We start from the raw sequence: 21196 nt of genomic DNA on the forward strand, positions 1-21196 counted from the left end.
TGACAAAAATCCTGACTCAGTTCTTTTGTATTCTATTTCTGCCACCAATGTTATTTTCTATTCATACTAAAAATATATTGGTTTTATTTTGTGTTCATATAAAACAGTTTCGTGGCATCTAAGTAACTTATCTTTCTGTCCTTAAGCATTATGTGGAAGTAAAGAACTCAGGTTTTTGACTGCCACTTTGAACTATTGTCTTTAATTCATGTGTTCTTTCAGAAGAGATCCCAGAAAGCATTAGGGGAAGGGACACCTGCTGACAGTTAGAATCCAGACTAGCTAATAGTTGGCTGGTCACAGATTGTCCTTCTTTGAGATGTCACTTAACGTGCTTTGTCTTATTTATTCTTCATAACAATTGTCATCTCTAAATGCATGCCTGTTCACTTCAGCTTTCAAAAGTACCTCCTGTCCAAGCTAACTACCTGAATGAAGTGATACTCTTCTCTGCTCTGTGTTGTCTCCACTAGTTTAACTTTACAGATTTCTTAGAAAGGAGTTTTTCTACTTAGCAGTATTATCCCTGTCTCATTTCCAGTCTTGACCTTTAATCTGTGCTTCATATATCTGGTGTCATTGTCCCATGTGTGATGTGTGTGTGATGTGTGTGATGTGCCCTACGTGTGTGCAGTGCCCACAGACACAAAGTTACCTAACAGTGCTGATATACTTTTTTTTTTGAATTCAGCATTGATTTCCTATTACAAGACTGAATTTGAACTCTTAAACTCAGCATGCAAGTCTTCTCATAATCTGCTGCCTTCCTTGGTTCTCCAGCTTCATATGTAGCTTTTGACTTTGTCTGTTTCACTGTCTTACTAGTTTTGTCTTTGTTCTCATCCTTGAAATTCCTAGATCAGAATGGACCTTCAGAAACTATATACATGTACTCAAAGAATATAGATCATGGCGTGAATGCATGGTGTAGAGCAGTGTTCTCAACCTTTGAATGCTTCGACACTTTAATACAGTTCCTCATGTTGTGTGACCCCCCAATCATACTTTTTTGGTTTTTCGAGACAGGGTTTCTCTGTGGTTTTGGAGCCTATCCTGGAACTAGCTCTTGTAGACCAGGCTGGTCTCGAACTCACAGAGATCCACCTGTCTCTGCCTCCTGAGTGCTGGGATTAAAGGCGTGTGCCACCAACGCCTGGCATACAATTATTTTTGTTACTACTTCATAACTGTACTTTTGCTACTGTAATGAATTGTAATGTAAATCTCTGATGTGCAGGATATCTGTGACCCCTGTGAAAGGGTCATTTGATCCTAAAAGGGGTCACGACCCACAGGTTGAGAAATGCTGATGTAGCACATTAGCATTTACAAAGATTTTATAGCCTGAGAGAAAGCAAGTTCATATTTTCATTAACCTGAACTGAGGAAAACTCAAAGTAACAGCATCTAGTTCCCTAGAGTTTCTTCTAAATGGCAGTCAGCAGTACAGCAATAGTTTTTCTCCAGTTTATTATTAGGAAACTTGCTGTCTAGAGATCTATATATTTGTGTTTCTGTGTGTTCATAAGTACATTATGAACTATATGACTATGTATTATGACTATAATAGGTAAATAATGTAAATATCCTAAATTGTTTGTTATAACTATATGTTGAACACGTGGACAAAGTAAGTTAAAAACCCACCTTGGCTCTCCCAAAATGAAAGAAAGTGGCTTAGCATTTGTGTGTTTTGTTTTGATAGCTGTGTGTTAGAATGGTTTTGATTTTTTTTTTCTTTTAAACAGGGAAAGTGGGTTTGAAGTTCAAGGAGAAAGGTCTTTGTTTTGTGTATCCTAGTACTATAGCCTATTACTATCATATATTTGAGTTTTATTTTCTTAAAAATAAAAGAGCTTAACTGTAGTGATTAAGAACTAAACTCTGAAGCCAAACTGTTGAGTTCAAGTACTACTACTAACTCTGTGACCATGGCTTGTTACTTAACCTCTATGTATTTGCTTATGTTTTCAAGTATAAAATGGAGAAGTGTAAAGCACTCAGTTTACATTAAATGATTACTTGCACAAGGCCCTTAAAACAGTGTCTAGCAGTGGTGCTATAATGTAATGTTAGCTCTTACAGTAGCTAGTGATTGGAATGCATTAAATATATTTATAGGTATTGATTATGTTATCTCCATGTGAATTGTTTCAGATTGTAGCTTCCAGTGTATTTATTGTTGTTGATCCAAACTTTTTTTCAGCCCTTTAATCTCTCTTTTATCTTTTTTATTGTTTAACAGACAGAGTTTATTTCTCTTAATGAATGACTAAGAGCTACTGAATGTGGTAACACACCTGCAGTCCTAGCACTCGGGGGAGACTAAGGCAGGATGATCATGGAAGTTAAGGCCGGCTGGTACTATATACCAGAATACACAAAACAAACTAAAAACCTAAAGACACTATATATAATATTTTGAAAGTTTTGCATTTTATAACTATCTAACTGTGCTGTTTTATTATGAAGAGTATGGTGATTTAATTCTTGGTATTTTCATTCCTTTCACTGATTATTTCAGTTTTAAGTAAGAATGAGCACACCACACCATTGCTCACATATTCTTCTGAGGAGGACATTTGGACAGATGGCACCATAGAGGCAGGTGTATCTTGTAAGTGCAAAGACAGTCTGTTCTACAGCAAATTTCAGCCCAGCCAGAGGGGGGGGGGGGGGAGGCAGGCTTTGAGTTTTTGTTGGTGATGGTTTGTGGTTTTTTGAGACAGGGTTTCTCTGCGTAGCTTTGGAGCCTATCCTGGCACTCGCTCTGGAGACCAGGCTGGCCTCAAACTCACAGAGATTCCTTTGCCTCCCGAGTGCTGGGATTAAAGGCGTGCGCCACCAATGCCCGGCTGATTTTTGTTTTTTTAAAGATGCTTATATCTATATGAGCATTGACTAAATTAATATTAATTTGTTGAAGTTCTTTATCAAGAATTGTTGGAATATAGTTTGCTATTTGTTTTGGGGTTTGCTTGTTTTTTCTCCTTTAGAGGGAAAACTTAAAATTTCACAGACGGGAGAGTATTCCATTTTTGGAAAAAGACAGGGCAGCTGTGACTAGTAGAGGAGAGGGTATGGATTGTTTAAGTTGTGTGACTCTGGATTTTTAAGGTCATATGCTAGTAACCTTGTTAAAAATTTTTTTAAATGTGAAAGTTAAGACCTAAAGTGATCAGTGAGGCTGGACTATCTGAAAGATGAAATTTGGTATATAGCATTCAGTACTAAGCATTGTAGGCAGGAGTTTTTCCATCCGATCTGGGCCCCGCCCCCATCCTGGAAATTGCTTCTATATTACCACACAGAGACTTAGTATTATTTATAAATGTTTGGCTGATAGCTCATGCTTATTACTAACTAGCTCTTAAATTTAAATTAATCCATTTCTATTCTATTTTTTACCTGTCCTCAAGTACGCCTTGTTCCCTCCAGCGGCTGGCTGACATCTCACTCTGACTCCACCCTTCTTTCTCCCTATATCCTCAGTTTGATCATCCCACCTATAAGTTTTGCTTGACTATTGGTCAACCAGCTTTTATAAACCAATGAGAATAATACATACTCATAGAATACAAAAGGATTGCTCCACAGCGAAGCATAGCTAACTAGTGGGTATTGTTCATTTGTATTGGTATTGTTCATTTATATTGGTAGTTTCTTTTGTATTAGTCCCCATTGTGATTCTTTTTAAAACACACACACACTCGCAGTGGATATTTTTAAAGACTACAAAAATAAAAGGACTCATTTTATATTTTACTGAAATATAAGTTAAAATTTGCAATCATGGGGGCTGGAGTCATAAGAACAATGGCTTCTCTTCCGAGGATGCTTGTTCCATTCCCACCTACATGTTAGCTGATGACCCTTTATAACTGAGTTCTCTGAATACCGTCTTCTGGCCTCTGCTGGTGCCAGGCACACAAGTGGTGCACAGTTGTACATGTAGACTGTCTTTGTTAGGGTTACTGTTACTCTGATAAACACCATGACCAAAGCAACTTAGGGAGGAAAGTCAGGAAATTGTCTTGCTTACTTAATCGACTCACTTTCTTGTACAACTCAAGACCACTTGCCCAGTGGTAGCACCTAGAACTGGGCCCTCCCACCTAACTAATCAGACAAGAAAATGCCCTGCAGGCTTGTCCACAGGCCAGTCTGATGAAGTCATTTTCTCAGCTGCAGTTCCGTCTTCTCAAATGACTAACTTGTGTCAAGTTGACAAAAAACTAGGACACAGGCAAAGCACCCGTACACCTGAAATAAAAACAATTTTTAAAAATTTACAGTTGCTATACAATAATTATGGAAAATAGTGCTTTCTGTAAAATGTTTGGTGCCTTAATGATCTAGTGTTCCAGTTTTAGTTCTTTTGGAATGGAAATCTTATGTTGTAATAACCTTCAAATTTTTATGTTAGCTGACATGTAATCACACATACAGAGGGTACAGTGTGATGTTTGAGTGCATTCATCATTTGTTAATGATCCAGCCTCAGGATGTTTGGCACCCAGTATTTATCACTTTGTGGAGATAGCATTCAAAATCTATTTTTCTGGCTGTTAAGATAGTCAACATGTATGGTTAACTATAATCATTCTTCTATGCAAGAGAACACCAGAACCTTGTGGGAAAGCATGTTTTAGAGTTCCTGTTAAGCAATATGCTAGTGAAAAGGGATTCTGATGATGTGTTTTTAAAAGCTGTGATACTTATCTACTATAAAGTGACTTTGGTAGCCAAACCATTTCTTTACTCCAGATATGGTTCCCAAGGAAGTGTAGTGCTCTGACTCAGACACAAAGCTTGAGTGGTTGTTAGCCAGTAAAAGGAGGTGGTGTTCTTAGCCCAGGGACAGACCACTACAATAAAGAGAGATGAGTGGTGAAAGCAAAGAGTTCAGAGACTACAGAATTTATCACTGAAGACTTTGTAGTGGAAAGCCACTAAATCACTAAGTTCTGGTGGATAGTTGGTAAGATAAGCATGCATTCAAAAATATCTTTTGCACTAGTTCACATGAGGAATGGCTATGACATGGGAGGGTGACTAAAGAAATAGTGCAGTGAAAGTTCAGTAGGTATTTAGAGGACAGCATGTCTCTGGAATTGGTAGTCTAAGGCTTTGGAAGAAGGTAGGTATGAAGGACTTCTGGGGGGTTGCCTTCCACAGCTTGAAAGCCTTGATAAAACTACCAAGATGGAAAAAAACACTCATAAGAGAATGAAGAATAGAATTAAGGATGGGCTATGAGGTCAGAGGGGAAATACTAGTTGTGTTTTGGTTTTTTTAATGTATGGGAAATTTGAACATGTTTGAATGCCAAAGAGGTTGAAAGATCCAAAAGTAAGGGAACTCTCAAGATTGTCAAAAAAAAAAAAAAAAAAAAAAGGAAAGAAAACTCAAGTCCTGATGAAATGCTAGAAGGAGCATTCCATTGAAATGAACTTTGATCTCACAAGGGGAGAGGGCTCTGTAAATCTGGCAAATGCCCAGTCATGTGAATTGTTTTCCCAGAGCCAGGCTATGCAACTGTCATTTGTCGGTGGGAAAAGGGACCAGGAACAAGCAGCTTGAGAAGAGTGAAAATTTGAAATGTTGATAGTAACCAGTAAATTGAAAACAAACTAGGCTTCAAGGCACTGGGGGAATACCTTGTAATATATTGTTGCTACAGTTAGATTTGGAGAAGAAACTGAACTCCTTTGAGGAAGAGTTTAATCTGTGAAGTAATTTGTAAGTTGTGATATCAATTTGTCAAGACCCAATGCTATACTGGATGTTAGAGGAGGGCATAAATTTCCTAACTATTACCCTTATTTTAATGCATTGTTTCACTTGATAATTCAATGTAATTATATTTCTTTGACTTGGGTTGTTTTTTTTTTTTTTTAATTCATGTTCTTTTTTTCTTATCTAGGCAGGCAGAAGTCCTGAAGGCTGAAATGACAGGTATTGGCTGTCTTAATGCTTTTTTTTTTTTTTTTTAATATTCTATTACGTTAATGGAAGAAAATTCCCTTTCACATAGTAGGTATAGTACCAAGCCCTGTGCTGGTTGCCAAAAGCAATAATAACTTTATTCTAGATGTTTATTGGTCTTACACTTTGGGTTCTTCCTTAAATACTTCTCAGGAGTTTAATGTCCTATATGCCACATTTGAATTACTATTAATGCATATGATAATTTAATTTTATGAACCTTTTATTAATAATATATTAATTCACTCCCCGTTGAAACTATCTAAAGCTATGTTTGATTAATATTTTCCTGGGCAAATGCTCTTTTCAGCGTATAGTGACTCAAACCTCAGTAGTAGGTAAGCCCTTCAGGAAAGTTGTTTACAGAGAAACTGCACTGAAAGTATGAAATTCAGAGAGCTGCATTTTCTCATGCATCTTTCTGCTCTGAGTAATGGTGAAAGCCCTTTGGGAAGAATTTTGGACTTAGCTGCTAAAATAAACAGATAATTCAAAGCTAGTGATCAGCATTTTCTTTATAACAGCATGTGTTATCCTAACCTGTCAGCGGGGTACGTGATAATAAATAATAATCTAGTTTGGAAGGAATTTAGTTGTGTGGCTAGCCCATGAAGAATTCAGCATTTTGTCCAAGATTTATAATCGAGGAGGGAATATACTAACTACTAGGTGGTATTTTTCATTCAGTTTAGCCTGTTATAGGCTAATGTTTATGAGGAACCTGATTATTGTTTCATAAGAAACAAGACAAAAAGAGAGAAGGCTTACAGTATATTCACTGCTTTCCTTCTCAACACATTTGTGGCCATCGTCCACATTGTGTAATACCACTGTCATTATATTCTTAAATTGGCATTAAAAGTTCTGTCTGTATTATGTGTATGGGATAGCATCAAGCTGCATATACCATCTATTTTTCCCAAAGCATTGAACATTTGAATGACTTCCCCTAAAGCCCAGTGTGGTAGCACACACCTGTAACCCCAGCACATGGGAAATGAAGTGGGAGGAGCACAAGCTCAAGGCTAGCCTTAACTACACAGTGAGATCCTGTCCCCAAACATATGAACAGAAACACTTTATAAGACCCAATTCTTACTGGCTAGCAAACCTCTGTGTTAACTCAAACATCCAGCGCATTCTCTTTGCTGAATATTATAAATACTAATGGCCAACCTAAAGAGGAATGGAAATTGTGACAGCTAACTTCTAGATGAAATTAAATTGTTTAAACTGGGTATTGGAAAATTGTAATTGAAAAGTTCATTAAGTAGTTCTATGAAGGCAGCTTACTGTCAGCATTTGAAATGTTCAAACCCTACAGAACTTTGGCAGAAAATGTGGCCCCAGTTCTTAAATATATAATCAGAGCCTGACTTCCTAATTTTATTCTACACAGTTACTCTTTTGGTCTTTTGAGCAGTTTAATGCCAAGCTTCTGCCTTTCTTCACATTAAGTGGCTATAGTATAGAATGATTACAGAAGTGCCTTGGGTGGCCATGTACCATTCATGAAAATAATTCTCACTGTTAGAATAGGAGTAGCATAATAGAGTAGGAATAATCCAGGCATCTGCTGGATAGTGAGCTGATAGGAAAAATTTGGGGGACCCTTGAAAGAAATGATTCAAAATAAAAAGGAAACATGATTTGAATATAGAGATACAGTTACAGGGGTAAACAAACAATTTGATATAAATTCATTATTTTAAATGGAGCGTTTTGCTAGGAGATATATGACCTGCTGTGACGTGAACAGGCACAAATCCAAAGCAAAGTGAATCATTTTTTAGTGGCCATTTTAATTTCATATTATTTTAAAGCTGAAAGACCAGGGTGGAGAGACTATATCAGCACACTAGAGTTATTGCTGCATGACCATGGGAACTGAAGTTTAGAGTCCAGCAACCATGTAAAATCATTCTGGGCATACATATCTGTAACCCCAGCATTACAGAATGGGGAAGGTAGAGACAGGAAGATTACTGGGACTTTCTGACACCCTCAGTGAAAAACATAGCTGCAGGCTGAGTGAGAGACCTTGCCCCGAAGAAACAGGTAAAAAGTGATAACAGGATGCCTAATTCTCTTCTTTGCTCTGCTCACCTAGTGCTTACACCCAGACACTCACACACACATACACACACTCACATGACTTTAAAAAATAGCTAAAAGACAAACAAACATTTTAAATCAAATTTAGTCTTTAGCCAAAAGGCAGAAGGTGAAAGTCATTTGAAATATAGTGACATAAAACTTATTCATCAGTGGATGGAGAGAAAGGAATCATTGATGTGCCTTATGGATTGAGTGACTTAACTATGTGATGTTTTGTTTGTTTTGTTACGCAGATTCTAAGCTGGGTCCAGCTGAGGTCTGGACGTCCAGGCAAGCTCTGCAGGACTTGTACCAGAAAATGCTAGTTACTGATCTGGAATATGCTTTAGACAAGAAAGTAGAACAGGATCTGTAAGTATTATCATTTGAGATGTTCCCGTGCAATCGGGAATCACTTCAAGATTCTGAAACATTATGGTTAGTTGTTAATCCTTCACCTTACTCTAATGTAACCTTTTTCAAAAAAAATTCTAATAGTTGTGATTTTTTTTTTAAACAAACATTTAACCGTTAGTGTTTTCTCAAGTGCAATCTTGGAAGGTAAGATGAAGAATGTTTAGACCTGAATTTTACCAAAGGCAGCTCTTAGAGCATACTAGAGTAAACAAATTCTAAGAGTTTGTCTGTATTGAGTCTTCCATTTAAATTGTGATCTTAAAGATAAACTGTTCTTTGATCAGTGGGATTTTTCATTTGGTCTTAGCTCAAAGGCCATGAAAATGATCATTATCCTGTTTCTTCAACAGGAAAGTGTATTTGACTTTCATTTTCATTCATGAAAAGTTCATTTAATCAAATACTTGGTTATGTATTTCTTCCTGCTCACCAGAAAATTAAAGAAAGATTTTGTGTTTATGGCTGTTCTAATTGTTCTTTCTATGAAGGATGAACTAGCAGATAACCAGATTCCTCAGTGAGTAAATAAAGTCCATTTGTAGAAGATCTTCTCTTATAAATTGAAACAAGGACAGCTAACTTGATGGAAACTTTTTTTTAAAGCAGCAGTTAAGAACATTCTTTCTTTAATTCCAGCACTTGGGAGGCAGAGGCAGTCAGATCTCTATGAGTTTGAGGTGAGCCTGGTCTACAGAGTGAGTTCCAGGATAGCCAGAGCTACATAGTGAAACCCTGTCTTGAAACCCCCTCCCAAAAAAAAAAATCTTTTTAGTAAGACCTAATAGTCCCAGTTGTGATGAACTTGATCTTTCTTTTATTCTTTCTTTCTTTCTTTCTTTCTTTCTTTCTTTCTTTCTTTCTTTCTTTCTTTCTTTTTCTAACTTACTTTTTGTGCCCTGTGTTGTTAGAAAATTTAGTAGTTTAACTAAATTATCAGAACTCATGTCTGTAACATTTGAGTCCATGATGAGAAAGCATCACCAATATTAAGGGAGTATTGATATCCTAAACTTATTTTTTTTTAAAAACCTAAGGTTCTAGAGCCTCAAAACTGATGTTGACATTTGGTACTATATTTCACTAATACCGAATTTAAGCTGATAATGATTACTATCATTTTGGTATGTTATATTTCATCATTGTGTTGTTTAGTCAAAATTGAATTGTTTCTATTTCATGTTATAAAGAAAGTATTAAGCCTTAACCTATAAGATAAATAAAATCATTATACAGGAATGGAAACGAATGCTACGGATAATTAGCTGGGGAAAGTAAGGGATAGAATTTAATATGTATAAAACACAGCAACGCGCCCCCCCCCCCCACTTGAGTAGGGTATAATTATTTTTGGCCCTGTGTGTTAAAATTGTTGTTAGCTTATTTTACTTTAATCTTGCCACTGTGGTTCTAGTTTTTATACTAGGATTCTTAAGTAGTTCTTACTGTAATAGCTCTAAAGGTTCATAGTGGAAGCCAAATTCTGCTTACTGGAGCATTTGGTAAGTGTCCACTAAATTCAGTTGTATTCTACTGCATGTCTAGTCTTGTTCAAAGAAAAGCATGAAGTTATTTAAATAAATAACTTTAATGCTAGTTTGCTGTTTGGTGTGGTATAATACAACAAACAGTTCTTTCTTGTTCTCAGGGGGACCAGTGTCTGCCCAGTGAGTCACTACTATACCAAATAGAATTACATTTTGTTTTCAGCTGGAATCATGCCTTTAAGAATCAGATCACAACACTACAAGGGCAAGCAAAGAATCGAGCAAACCCAAATCGGAGTGAAGTCCAGGCAAACCTTTCTCTATTCCTAGAGGCAGCTAGTGGCTTCTATACTCAGGTGAGTTTTGCTTTGTGTATGAATTCTCCTTGCTTTAGTGGTTCTCAGTTCTTTGTAGACTTTTTTTTTTTTTTTTTTTAACAGGTAAGTACTATTAACTGCCATATGAGACATCTGAAAGTTGATCACACATAATCTCACATCATATAGATGACTGAAATTATTATTCATAACTTTTTAAAAGATACCGGCTTTGGTGATGTAGTATGAGATCTTGCATTCAAACCCCAGTATTGCCAGAGGGAGGGAGAAAGATACAAACTTAAGATGGAGGTTTAATTGTATGAATAAAAACAGGTGTAATGAGAGCCAAGCCTCAGGAGGCCACGGAAGTAGTCATGTGATCAAACCAAATGTAGTCATTATATAAGTAGTAGCTAGGTTGTGCCAGATAAGTTGTTAAAAGTTGCAGTGTTGTGCTGGAGAGATGGCTCAGTGGTTAACAGCACTAGCTAGCTGCTCTTCAATAGGTCCTGAGTTCAATTCCCAGCAACCACATGGTATCTCACAACCATTTATAATTGGGTCTGATACCCTCTTCTGTCACACAGGTATACATGCAGAACACTCATACATAAAATATAAATTTAAAAAACTTAATAAAAAGTTGCATCGTCAATTGAGTTTTCATTGTATTATTTACACAGTGGAATTTATATGGATCATGAAATGATTTTAAACTACCTAAGAAATTGAGTCTTTTTTTGTTCAGTTTGAAAAATAAGCTACATTATCTTCACATATTTTCCTTTCCCTTAGTCATATCCTGATATAATTAACAAAGAAATAAATGTCCATGGAATTTTCTTTAAACATAATTCTTTGGAAAAATTGCTGTTTCGGGTTGGAGAGGTGGCTCAAATGAAAGCACTTGTTGGTCTTATAAAGGACGAGGGTGCTCACTAACATAGCAGCTCTCAACTGTAACAACAGTTCCAGGGGACTTTCTAACTTCCATGGGCTTTTACACACATGTGCATATACAAATGCTTTCACATTAAGTAAGTAAATGTGGTGGGGGAAGTTGCACGTTGTTCTGTGGCACATGGGTGGTATAAGTCAGGATAATTTGTAGGACTCAGTTCACTCTACCTCATGGGCTCCAAGGATCAAACTCAGGTCATCAGCCTTGGTAGCATTTGCTTTTACTCACTGAGCCGTCTCATCAGCCCTTGTAATGATAGGATTTTAAAGAGTGTGTACTGAAGAAATCTTTGGCCAGTTCTCCCTATGCTGCTTCCCCCCACTTGTATGTTAGCTCTATTTTGGTTTAACCACTTCTTTGAATGAAGAAAAGAAGAAAAGAATGTCTGTATTGGAAGATACTAAATAACTGTTATCTTGTAGATGTTCTTTTAGGGAATAGTAACATGTACCTTTAATCCCAGCACAAAGGCAGCAGAAGCAGGCAGATTTCTATATAACTGTGAGGGCAGCCTGGTGACATAAGTTCCAGGCCAGCCAGGTCTACACAGTAAAACTCTGTCTTCAAGAAAGAAGAAGAGGGGGGCAGGTGGGAGGGATTTGTTTTATTTACACTATAAAAATACACCACAGCTCTTTGTTTGTTTGTGACACGGTTTCTCTGTGTAACAGTCCTGACTGTTCTGAAACGCTTTGGTGTGTACACCAGGTGGCCTCCAACTCACAGAAATCACCTGCCTCTGCCTCCTGAGTACCACCACAGTTCTTTATTGAGAAACCTCAAGTACCTTATTTATTCTCAAAATTTATTTTCAAATTCATGCCAACTTTTACTAGTATAAATTGATGTTCTGAATAAATATTGAAAAATAAGTAAAGCATATATTATATTGTCCCAGCAAGGTGGCTCAGAGGATAAAGATGTGTAATCACCTGACTCTTATGGAGAAAACTGACTTTCAGAGCATGCTCTCTGACCTCCACAAGTGTATAATGGCACTCATGCACACACAAACACAAAAATAAATATAATTAATTTAAAGCAATAACAGGAGAGATGGTTCAGTGGTTAAGAGCACTGGTCTGCATTTCCAAAGAAACCTTGGCTTATTCTCAGAATTTACATGGCAGCTCACAACATTCTGTAACTCCAGTCCCATGGAATCCAACATGGACATATGTACAGGCAGAGCACCCATAAAATGAAAGTAAAGCATCTAGTAAAGGCTTGTTTGCTTGACAGATAAATAACTGTCAAAAAGCCCAATGCTTTTTCGCTTTGTTTCAGTTTTATTAGATACTAAGACTTTTAAATTTTTGAAGTAAGTGCTGTCTGAGCCAATGAATTATGTCATAACTAGCCCTCTAAAGATCCAATATTAAATACTGAGACTGAAGGAAGTGGTGAGCCAGGTGTGGTGGTTCATGCCTGTATCAAAACACTCAGGGTCACTGCATGTTCAAGTTCAAGACCAGCCTAGTCTACAGAGTTCAGGATAACCAGGAGTACATAGCAAGAGCCTATTTCGATGTGACCCAACTCCACCCCACCCACCCCACCCCCAAAATAGAAAGTTACTGGATAGAGTGTTATTATAGTAAAGGAAAGAATTGACATTCGGGAAGTGGCATCAGTAGGATTCCTTTTGGATTTGATTAGATTTGTAGAATCAGAGTTAGAAGGAGTCAAAGCTAGTAACTACAATAGCAACAAATTGAATGGTTGTACTAGGGAAAACAAACGTGTCCATGTTAAATCAGTTAGATAAGAGCTTCTTACCTTTAAGAGTCTATACCAAATAGATAATCAGATAAGCTTGGAGCCTAGGGGAAAGATCTGGGTGAGAGTCAATTTTATGATCAATTCACTTTAGTCAGATGGGAACAGACTTAATAAAAGAGCAGTCAGAATTGGAGAATGAAAGAGAAATAACTAAGTTGGAGGTAAATCATATATTCATATATATATATATATATATATATATATATTCTGTTAAGTTAGATGAGATTTTTAAAAAGTGAAAAAAACAAGATTCGGTGTTAATAGAGGAAAACTTAATGTGTTTCATATTTCTTCCTTTTTAAAAACTTAAAACATTTTAGCCAGGTGTGGTGACCTGGCTATGTCAGGAGACATAGGCAGGCAGATCTTCTGTAGGTTCAAGGCCAGCCTTAGTGAGTTCCAGGACAGCCAGGGCTCTGTAGAGAGACTGTCTCAAAAACAACAAAACAAAAACTATATTTTAATGTTTCTGTAATAGAGAAGCTTGTGATAGACTTTTTGGATCACTAGCATTTTAACAGACTATTAAGTTACCATACCAGGATTTTTTTTCTCGATATTATATAAAATGATGATTCCCCTTTTAAAGTAATAGTATATTGGGTTAGATGAAGTGTAATTTGCTTAGAGTGGTGGAGAGCTGATTGTTTCAGTTTTTTTTTTAAAGCTTACTATGTGACTACTATAGTCAAATATTTTTTGAAAACAGTTTTGACCTTGTTCATCACCTAAAACTTAGTACCTCAAGATCTGCCAAATTCTTGGTAGAGTGGAAGCATACTAACATTTCATGTAAGATGTGTTTATTTCCGTCAACGAACATAGTTGTCTCAGAAATAGAAAATTAGGTTTCTATTTCTATGATAAAATGCCATGAACAAAAGCAACTTGAAGAGGATATGGTTTATTTCAACTTGTGGTTTGTAGTTCATCTAGGGAAGTCAGGAAAGAAGAAACTCAAAGCAGGAACCTGGAGGCAGGAGCTGATGCAGAGGTCATAGAGGGGTGCAGCTGACTGGTTTGCTCCTCAGGCTTGCCTGCCTCCTTCCTTCCTTCCTTCCTTCCTTCCTTCCTTCCTTCCTTCCTTCCTTCCTTCCTTCCTTCCTTCCTTCCTTCTTTTTAATTTGAATTAGAAACAAGATTGTTTTACATGACAATCCCAGTTCCCTTCTCCCTCCCGTCCTCCCCTACCCCCCCCCCCCAACTAAAACCCTACCTATCACACATCCTTTCTGCTCCCCCTGGATGGTGAAGCCTTCCATAGGGTGTCATCAGAGTCTATCGTATCCTTTGGAATAGGGCCTAGACCCACCCCCGTGTGTCTTGGCTCAGGGAATATTCCTCTATGTGGAATGGGCTCCCAAAGTCCACACCTATGCTAGGGATAAGTACTGACTACTACAGGAGGTCCCGTAGATTTCCGAGGCTTCCTCATTGAACCCCATGTTCCTAGGGTCTGGATCAGTCCCATGCTGGTATCCCAGCTATCAGTCTGGGGAGAAAGAGTTCCCCAATGTTCAGGTCAGCTGTTTCTGTGGGTTTCACCAGCCTGGTCTGGACCCCTTTGTTCTTCACTCGTCCTTGTTTCATCTGGATTCCAGTTCAGTTCAGTGAGTAGTTGTGGGTGTCAGCTTCTACTTCCCAGCTGCTGGATGAGGGCTGTTGGGTGGCATATAAGTCAGTCATCAGTCTCATCATCAGGGGAGGACATTTAAGGTAGCCTCTCCTCTGTTGCTTAGATTGTTACCTGGTGTCATCTTTGTAGATCTCCAGACATTTCCCTGATTTCTCTGTAAACCTAAAATGTCTCCCTCTATTATGGTATCTCCATTCTTGTTATCTTATATTCTTCCCCTGACTCAACCTTTCTGCTCCCTCATGTCCTCTGCATCCCTCCTCTTCTCCCCTTCTCATTCTCCTAGATCCCTCCCCCCCCTCCCGTACTCCCAATTTGCTCAGGGGATCCTTGACCCTTTCCCCTTCTTCAGGGGACTATGTATGTCTCTCTTAGGGTCCTCCTTGTTTACTAGCTTCTCTGGCAGTGTGGATTGTTGGCTGGTAATCCTTTATGTCTAAAATCCACATATGAGTGAGTACATATCATGTTTGCCTTTTTGTGATTGCTTGCCTGCTTTCTTAAACATCCCAGGACCACTGCCCAGGAGTGGCACCAACCCTAATATGCCAGGCCCTCCTATACCAATCAAGCCTGTGGTGCATTTTTTAAATTGAGGTTTCTTCTTCCCATATGATTGTATAGCTTGCATCAAGTTGACATAAAACTAGCCAGCACAGTAATAGTCCTTACTCTAGGAAAATGGGAGAGGAAAGCATTACCACATTTCTATGTAGTGTCACAGGTAACACTACATGGTCAGCTCTTCATTCTTGGCAGAGTGAGTAGCTGAGTAGAAAAGGACAGTGCAGTTTTCCCTTGGTGAATAGGATCCTAGGAACTGTCTAGTACTGTAGTGCTGACTGACTATTGTTTACTGTGCACCAGATACAAGGCAAACATTTGGATGAATGCAATTAAAAATAAAGATTAAGTGAAAAGATAACGTGAATAAAAAGAAAGGAGATGAGAATCAAGTGCTTGGCAAGATGAGCAAGGGGTCATTGAAGGAAGGAAACTGAACAGAATGGTTGGAAAAACACTCAGCTGGTTGGCCCTTAGGTCTGCTAATTTAATGCAACAGGAGGTCCAATAAAATAATGGCTGGAGGAAAATGATCTTTGTATTTGGCTACAATATGAGAGAGAGACAAGAGAGAGGGGGGGAAGGAGGGAGGGAGGGAGGGAGGAGGAGAGAGAGTGTGCAAATTGTCTGACTGAAACTTTCGTAAACCAGTGGTGAATAGGGGATAGAAGAGATTTGAAAGTCATGTGGTCATGGGGGTAAAGAGTGAGTAGGTACTGACAAAATAGGCAGTAGGAGATTGTTGCAAAGAATCTGGGGTCAAAAAAGAATGTTTTGGTTTTGTGTTCTGTTCTTGTTTTCTATAGGAAACCTTGACATGTTTAGACCAGAGGAAAGACCCGTTAATGGTTAAAGATGAAAGAATTGGGGTAGGGTGTAACAGACAGGAGACAGAACAGAATGGAATACCAGACATACATAGGCCGAGGAATTAACTCTGACAAGAGTCTTCCTCACACTTTTAGAACAAAGAGTGGATCATTCTAGAACTTAAGAAAAACAAATGTCAAGACCTTGTCTTGCATTTTGGAAACGTTTGTAACCATCCAATATTTAACGATTTTTTATGTGTTAAGAGAAGTTGGTAATTTCATGGGATTCCTTTTTATGTGCTTGCTGAATTTTTTTTTTTATGCTTTACCCAAAAATGCTTTGATAATGAGAGTCAACTAATCAAAGATTACATTTAATCTCCATACAACTTGTCTTGGAGTTTCAGCAGAATATGATACTTAAATATATATCTTTTGTGTAAACTTTACTGTTAGAACATTCTGACTTTACTAAATTTTATGTTTTTTCTTCAGTTATTACAGGAACTGTGTACGGTGTTCAATGTAGATTTGCCATGCCGTGTGAAGTCTTCCCAATTGGGAATTATTAGCAATAAACAGATGCACACCAGCGCCATAGTGAAGCCACAGTCTAGCTCCTGTTCCTACATTTGCCAGCACTGCCTCGTCCACCTTGGAGACATTGGTGAGCCTTTGGAAATTAGTATTTGGAGCCTTTGGAAATGTGAATTAGTAACACATTCATCCTTTTCTTTGGAGTAGTCATAGGAAGGAACTTGGAATATGCATGTGTGGCTTAGATTGATATAGGAAGAAATTATAAAATTCACTTTTAGGAACTTACATTTGTCCATGTTTTGAGATTGGCAGAAGAATTTGGAAAAAAAGTTCATTAAAATTTAAATTCTCGTCAGATTTGATCCAGGTATAGGCAAATAATAAACACTAAAAATGTAGTCAACGGTAAATCATCGAAGTGATGCTATATTTTCTAAATTAGAAACTTGTACTCCTTTGGAATAAAGTTTGTAAATTAACCTCTTTTAGAACTAGATTATCTATTATTTCTTCCTACAGTGCACTGAAAGCTCATATGTTGCTTCCTTTCAAAGGTTAAATTTGCATTTCTGTTATACATATATTTTGTCTGGGATTATTATATATCTTACCTTTCTGTTCATTCCTTTAAGGTAATCTAAAAAGGTTATAAAACAAATTAACTATAGGATTATGTTTTGTCCTGAAATAACAAGGAATGAGGAACATTAGTGTGTTTAAATTAGTAGATTTTAGATTTCCTAATGCCATAAATGAGTGACACTTTGAGAGGTCACATTAAAGGTATCAGTGAGCTCTGCAAGGAGATCCAGTGACAGTGGGTTTAGGATGGTTTTGCTTTAAATGTCTGCACACACATTAATATTGCAGTAGATGCGAGGCATTTTCAAAAATCACTTTATAAGATATTGAAGAAATACTTAATTTTCAGATCATATTGTATAGTGTTTTTTGTTTTGTTTTGTTTTTAAGTGCCATATAACTCACCCCTTCTTGTGGGCCGGCTCCAGGTCACCAGCATAGTCCATAGTGGGAGCTGGTGATGCATGACACTGGAGGACCTGAAAATGGGGGCTAGGTAAGCTTTAAAATTGGTTACATGCTGAATGTCCCAAATAGAGAAGGCTGGATGGACACTTCACACATAATCCTATAGTTAATTTGTTTTAAATTTTTCTGTCTTTAAAGTAATTTTAATGGCTTTATTATCTTTAGAATTTAAAGCTCTAGCTGTTTTGGACATGCCCTCCTGATGGTTTTTGTGTATGTTTGTGTATATCTATATGGTTTTAAACTGAGTTTTCTTTTTCTCTTCAGCTCGATACAGAAACCAGACCAGCCAGGCAGAGTCCTACTATAGGCATGCAGCTCAGCTTGTTCCCTCCAATGGTGAGTGGCCCTGCCACCTTAAGGTTGATCATGTCACTTTGTTCTTTATAGCATATAGCAGATAGGCTCTGCTTTGTTAAGTGTGTTAAAAACAATATATGTTGAATTTCAGGATCATTGAGTTGCATGTTTTCCTTTTTAACTTTTATACTCCATATACTTAAAATGAGTTTTTCTTTAAAGAAAGTTACTTTGTTAGATAGCCAGTGTAAGTGGAATTAATGTGATCTAACAGTGTTTCTACAACTCTAGCAATTTTAATTGGCCTATAGAATAATGATCTTTCAAGATAACCATTTCTCCTTAAAAAACTTACCAGTCATCTAAAAGAAAATACTTTTGATGGCCCCAAAATAGGCATTCTTGAATTAAAAAGCTTAGCAGCAAATTCATACTATTACAAATCATTCATGCTAAACCATGTTGAAATTTCTTTAGGTTCTGGAAAATGTCTCAGAGCTGATGATAAAGATATCCTGTCCATTTCAATTGCCCCTGTCAGCCTTCACCTGTTAGTAGAAAAGCTGAGTGCTTGGGTTGAGTCCTCAGCACCCACAGAGCCAAGGAGATTTACTAGCTAATCCATGAGTGCTTATTGTAGTGATCCTATTTTAAGGCTCATTTGTCTTGAGACAGTCTAGTTACATAGCCCAGTATGCCTTTTGAGCCTGAGTGCTCGGATTACAGTGTATCCTATCATAGTCAATATTTAATTGTGTGACTTTTTAACCTGCACACGATAGGGTGTGCCATCATTAATGTGTATAGTTTTACATTATATCCAGCTGTAATTGATAGTCACGAGATTTGCCTTCTACAGTACTTTGCATTATTAATTCAAGGCCTTGACTGACATTTCTATCTTGATGGCAAGATTGGTTCTTGGTGACGTTAGAATCTTAACTTTCTCCTTTAGGTCAGCCTTACAATCAGTTGGCTATCTTAGCTTCTTCCAAAGGAGACCACCTGACCACAATTTTCTACTACTGCAGAAGCATTGCTGTGAAATTCCCTTTCCCAGCTGCCTCCACTAATCTACAAAAAGCACTTTCTAAAGCACTGGAAAGGTAGGGGTGACATTTTTCCAAGAGAATATTGTGTAACCTGGAACCTTAATCTCTCAAATTTTAGTGTCCAAGAAATACTGCCCAGTGATATAGTCATCTTATCTTTAAACCTATAGCTAACATCATAATTATTTTGTGTGCAGTCACTGAATTTTACCCAGTATGTGATTTATTGCCCCTGAATGCTGACTCATCTAAGTTGTAGCTATGAAGCTAGACTTAGAACCCTTTTCTTGTCTCTTGGGTGTTCAAGTTAACTTGCAAGCTAAATCCAGTTTTAAGGGTTTTGCTAATTGTGCTGATTAAGATTCATGCAGGTTTTTCTTTCATTTCAGCCGGGATGAGTTGAAAACCAAGTGGGGTGTTTCTGACTTCATCAAGGCGTTTATTAAATTCCACGGTCATGTATACCTGAGTAAGAGTTTGGAAAAGTTGAGTCCTCTTCGAGAGAAGTTGGAAGAACAGTTTAAGGTTCGAGTTAAAAACAAAAAAAATGTTTTTCTTCTCTAAATCAGAAAGCTTAAGATTTGGAGAAAATTAACTTAGAGTTTTTGTCTTTTTGTGGTGTTGGGGATGGAACTGAGGACCTAGCATAAGCTTAACAAATGCTTTCCCACTGAGTTATATCCAGAGGACTAGACTCCTCGTTCCTATGTTGTTACTTAATTGTGAACTTGTAATAAAAGTTAAATCTGGAATATATGAAATCCTTGCATCTTGCTTCTCTCTTGTTAACTTAGCTAAGGTATCCAGACATGTTATAGCAACCTTCTCATGACCCCCTCCCCCCACCAGCTGGCAAAACAGGTCAAAATAGAAATATATTAGGAAACAAGATAATTTAATATACATTATTTTAAATGTATTTAAGAATCAGAAACATTATTGATATATTTGACAGTTCAGTAGGGTGCTGGAATCAGCAGTGAACCAGATACTCTGAATATTGTATTTCTTGGTTGCTCCTTTGTACACTAAAAGTTGTCTATAACTGAATGTTGAGAAGTATTTCAATTCAAGGAGTTTAAATGCTTGGGTAAGTGCATGCTTTCAGTGTAATCCCAGGACTTGCGAGGCAGAGGCAGGTAGATCTCTGTCAGTTTGAGGACAGCCTGAACTTCATGGTGAGTTCCAAGCCAGCAAGGACAGTGATACCACATAGTGATAAACTGTCCAAAATGAACAATAACACAAAACTTGGACAGTGAAAGCATAAATTAGCCAAATATAGTCAATGTAAAATAATTACAGATAACTATTTTAATTGATTGTCTGTAAGATAATATCATATATGCAATAGAAATAGTTTATTGCAAAATAATCTTTCCTGGTCTTCTATTTCCATCCTCCCAGTGGCCTGTTTGAACTTAGGCCGTGTTATTTATAGGGTTGAGTGTATACTCTCAACTATTTAGCCTAGAAAAGAATGTTGGAATCTGAATAGACGTGTTGATTAAAAGTATAACCAGCATAAATGGTTAGTTTATTTAGAAAGTTGATGCATAAATTGAAGGGGAAATTTTATTGGAAAATGTTGTCAGATACTGAGGAATTAAGTAAAGAAATGTTTGTCTTTGGAAAGGGGCTTAACATTCTCGACATATACAGTGGAATGATAGATCACATGGAGGTTGAGTTATCAAAAACAGGTCAGAATTTTCCTCCAAAAGTAATGTAGAAGACTTTGCTTATGTAACTCACTGGCTCTTTTCATCCTCTTTCTCTATATATAAAAACAGAAAACAGAAATCTCAGAATACAATAAAGGCAACTGACATGTCTTACGTGGCAGGAGCCCTAGTCACTAGTGTGGAACTGCAAGAACTAGCTTTTCTGGATTTTCAGTTCTGGTTTTTTTGTTTTGTTTTGTTTTTGTTTATATACGTCGTATTCTAGCCCCTGTTGACCTTAAAATTGCTGCCATCATTGCAGTCTTGCCAAACCTTCTATCTCAGCTTCCGTAAGTGCTGAGATTACAGGCATAAGCCACTACATGTGGTGTGTTGTCAGTTCTTACCAGAAGACTAATACACTCAAGTCTACTGTCTCCAGACTGTTTTCCTGGGAAGGAATGAAGGAAGGCTGGCCACAGCTAAAAATATCCATCTTAGTAGCTGTCAACTTTGTTAGGAACTTAGG

At 37.4% G+C, this 21196-nt stretch overlaps 1 protein-coding gene across 6 annotated transcripts in view; it reads left to right on the plus strand.

Moving 5' to 3' along the window:
* The window catches only part of Smg7 (SMG7 nonsense mediated mRNA decay factor), a 67931-nt gene that overhangs the window by 26154 nt on the left and 20581 nt on the right, over positions 1-21196 (plus strand). For 5 of the 6 annotated variants that reach the window (XM_027417366.2, XM_027417367.2, XM_027417370.2 and 2 more), the window contains 7 exons: positions 5927-5958; positions 8340-8457; positions 10210-10342; positions 16557-16728; positions 17919-17990; positions 18907-19057; positions 19393-19528. In XM_027417366.2, coding sequence (XP_027273167.1) covers positions 5927-5958; positions 8340-8457; positions 10210-10342; positions 16557-16728; positions 17919-17990; positions 18907-19057; positions 19393-19528 — 814 coding nt within the window. Of the gene's footprint in view, positions 1-2524; positions 2618-5926; positions 5959-8339; positions 8458-10209; positions 10343-16556; positions 16729-17918; positions 17991-18906; positions 19058-19392; positions 19529-21196 lie in introns of all 6 variants that reach the window. The other variant, XM_027417368.2, reaches the window with a different exon arrangement.

Source organism: Cricetulus griseus, chromosome 5 (assembly GCF_003668045.3).
Source record: "Cricetulus griseus strain 17A/GY chromosome 5, alternate assembly CriGri-PICRH-1.0, whole genome shotgun sequence".
In the NCBI taxonomy this organism is placed as follows: Eukaryota; Metazoa; Chordata; class Mammalia; order Rodentia; family Cricetidae; genus Cricetulus; species Cricetulus griseus.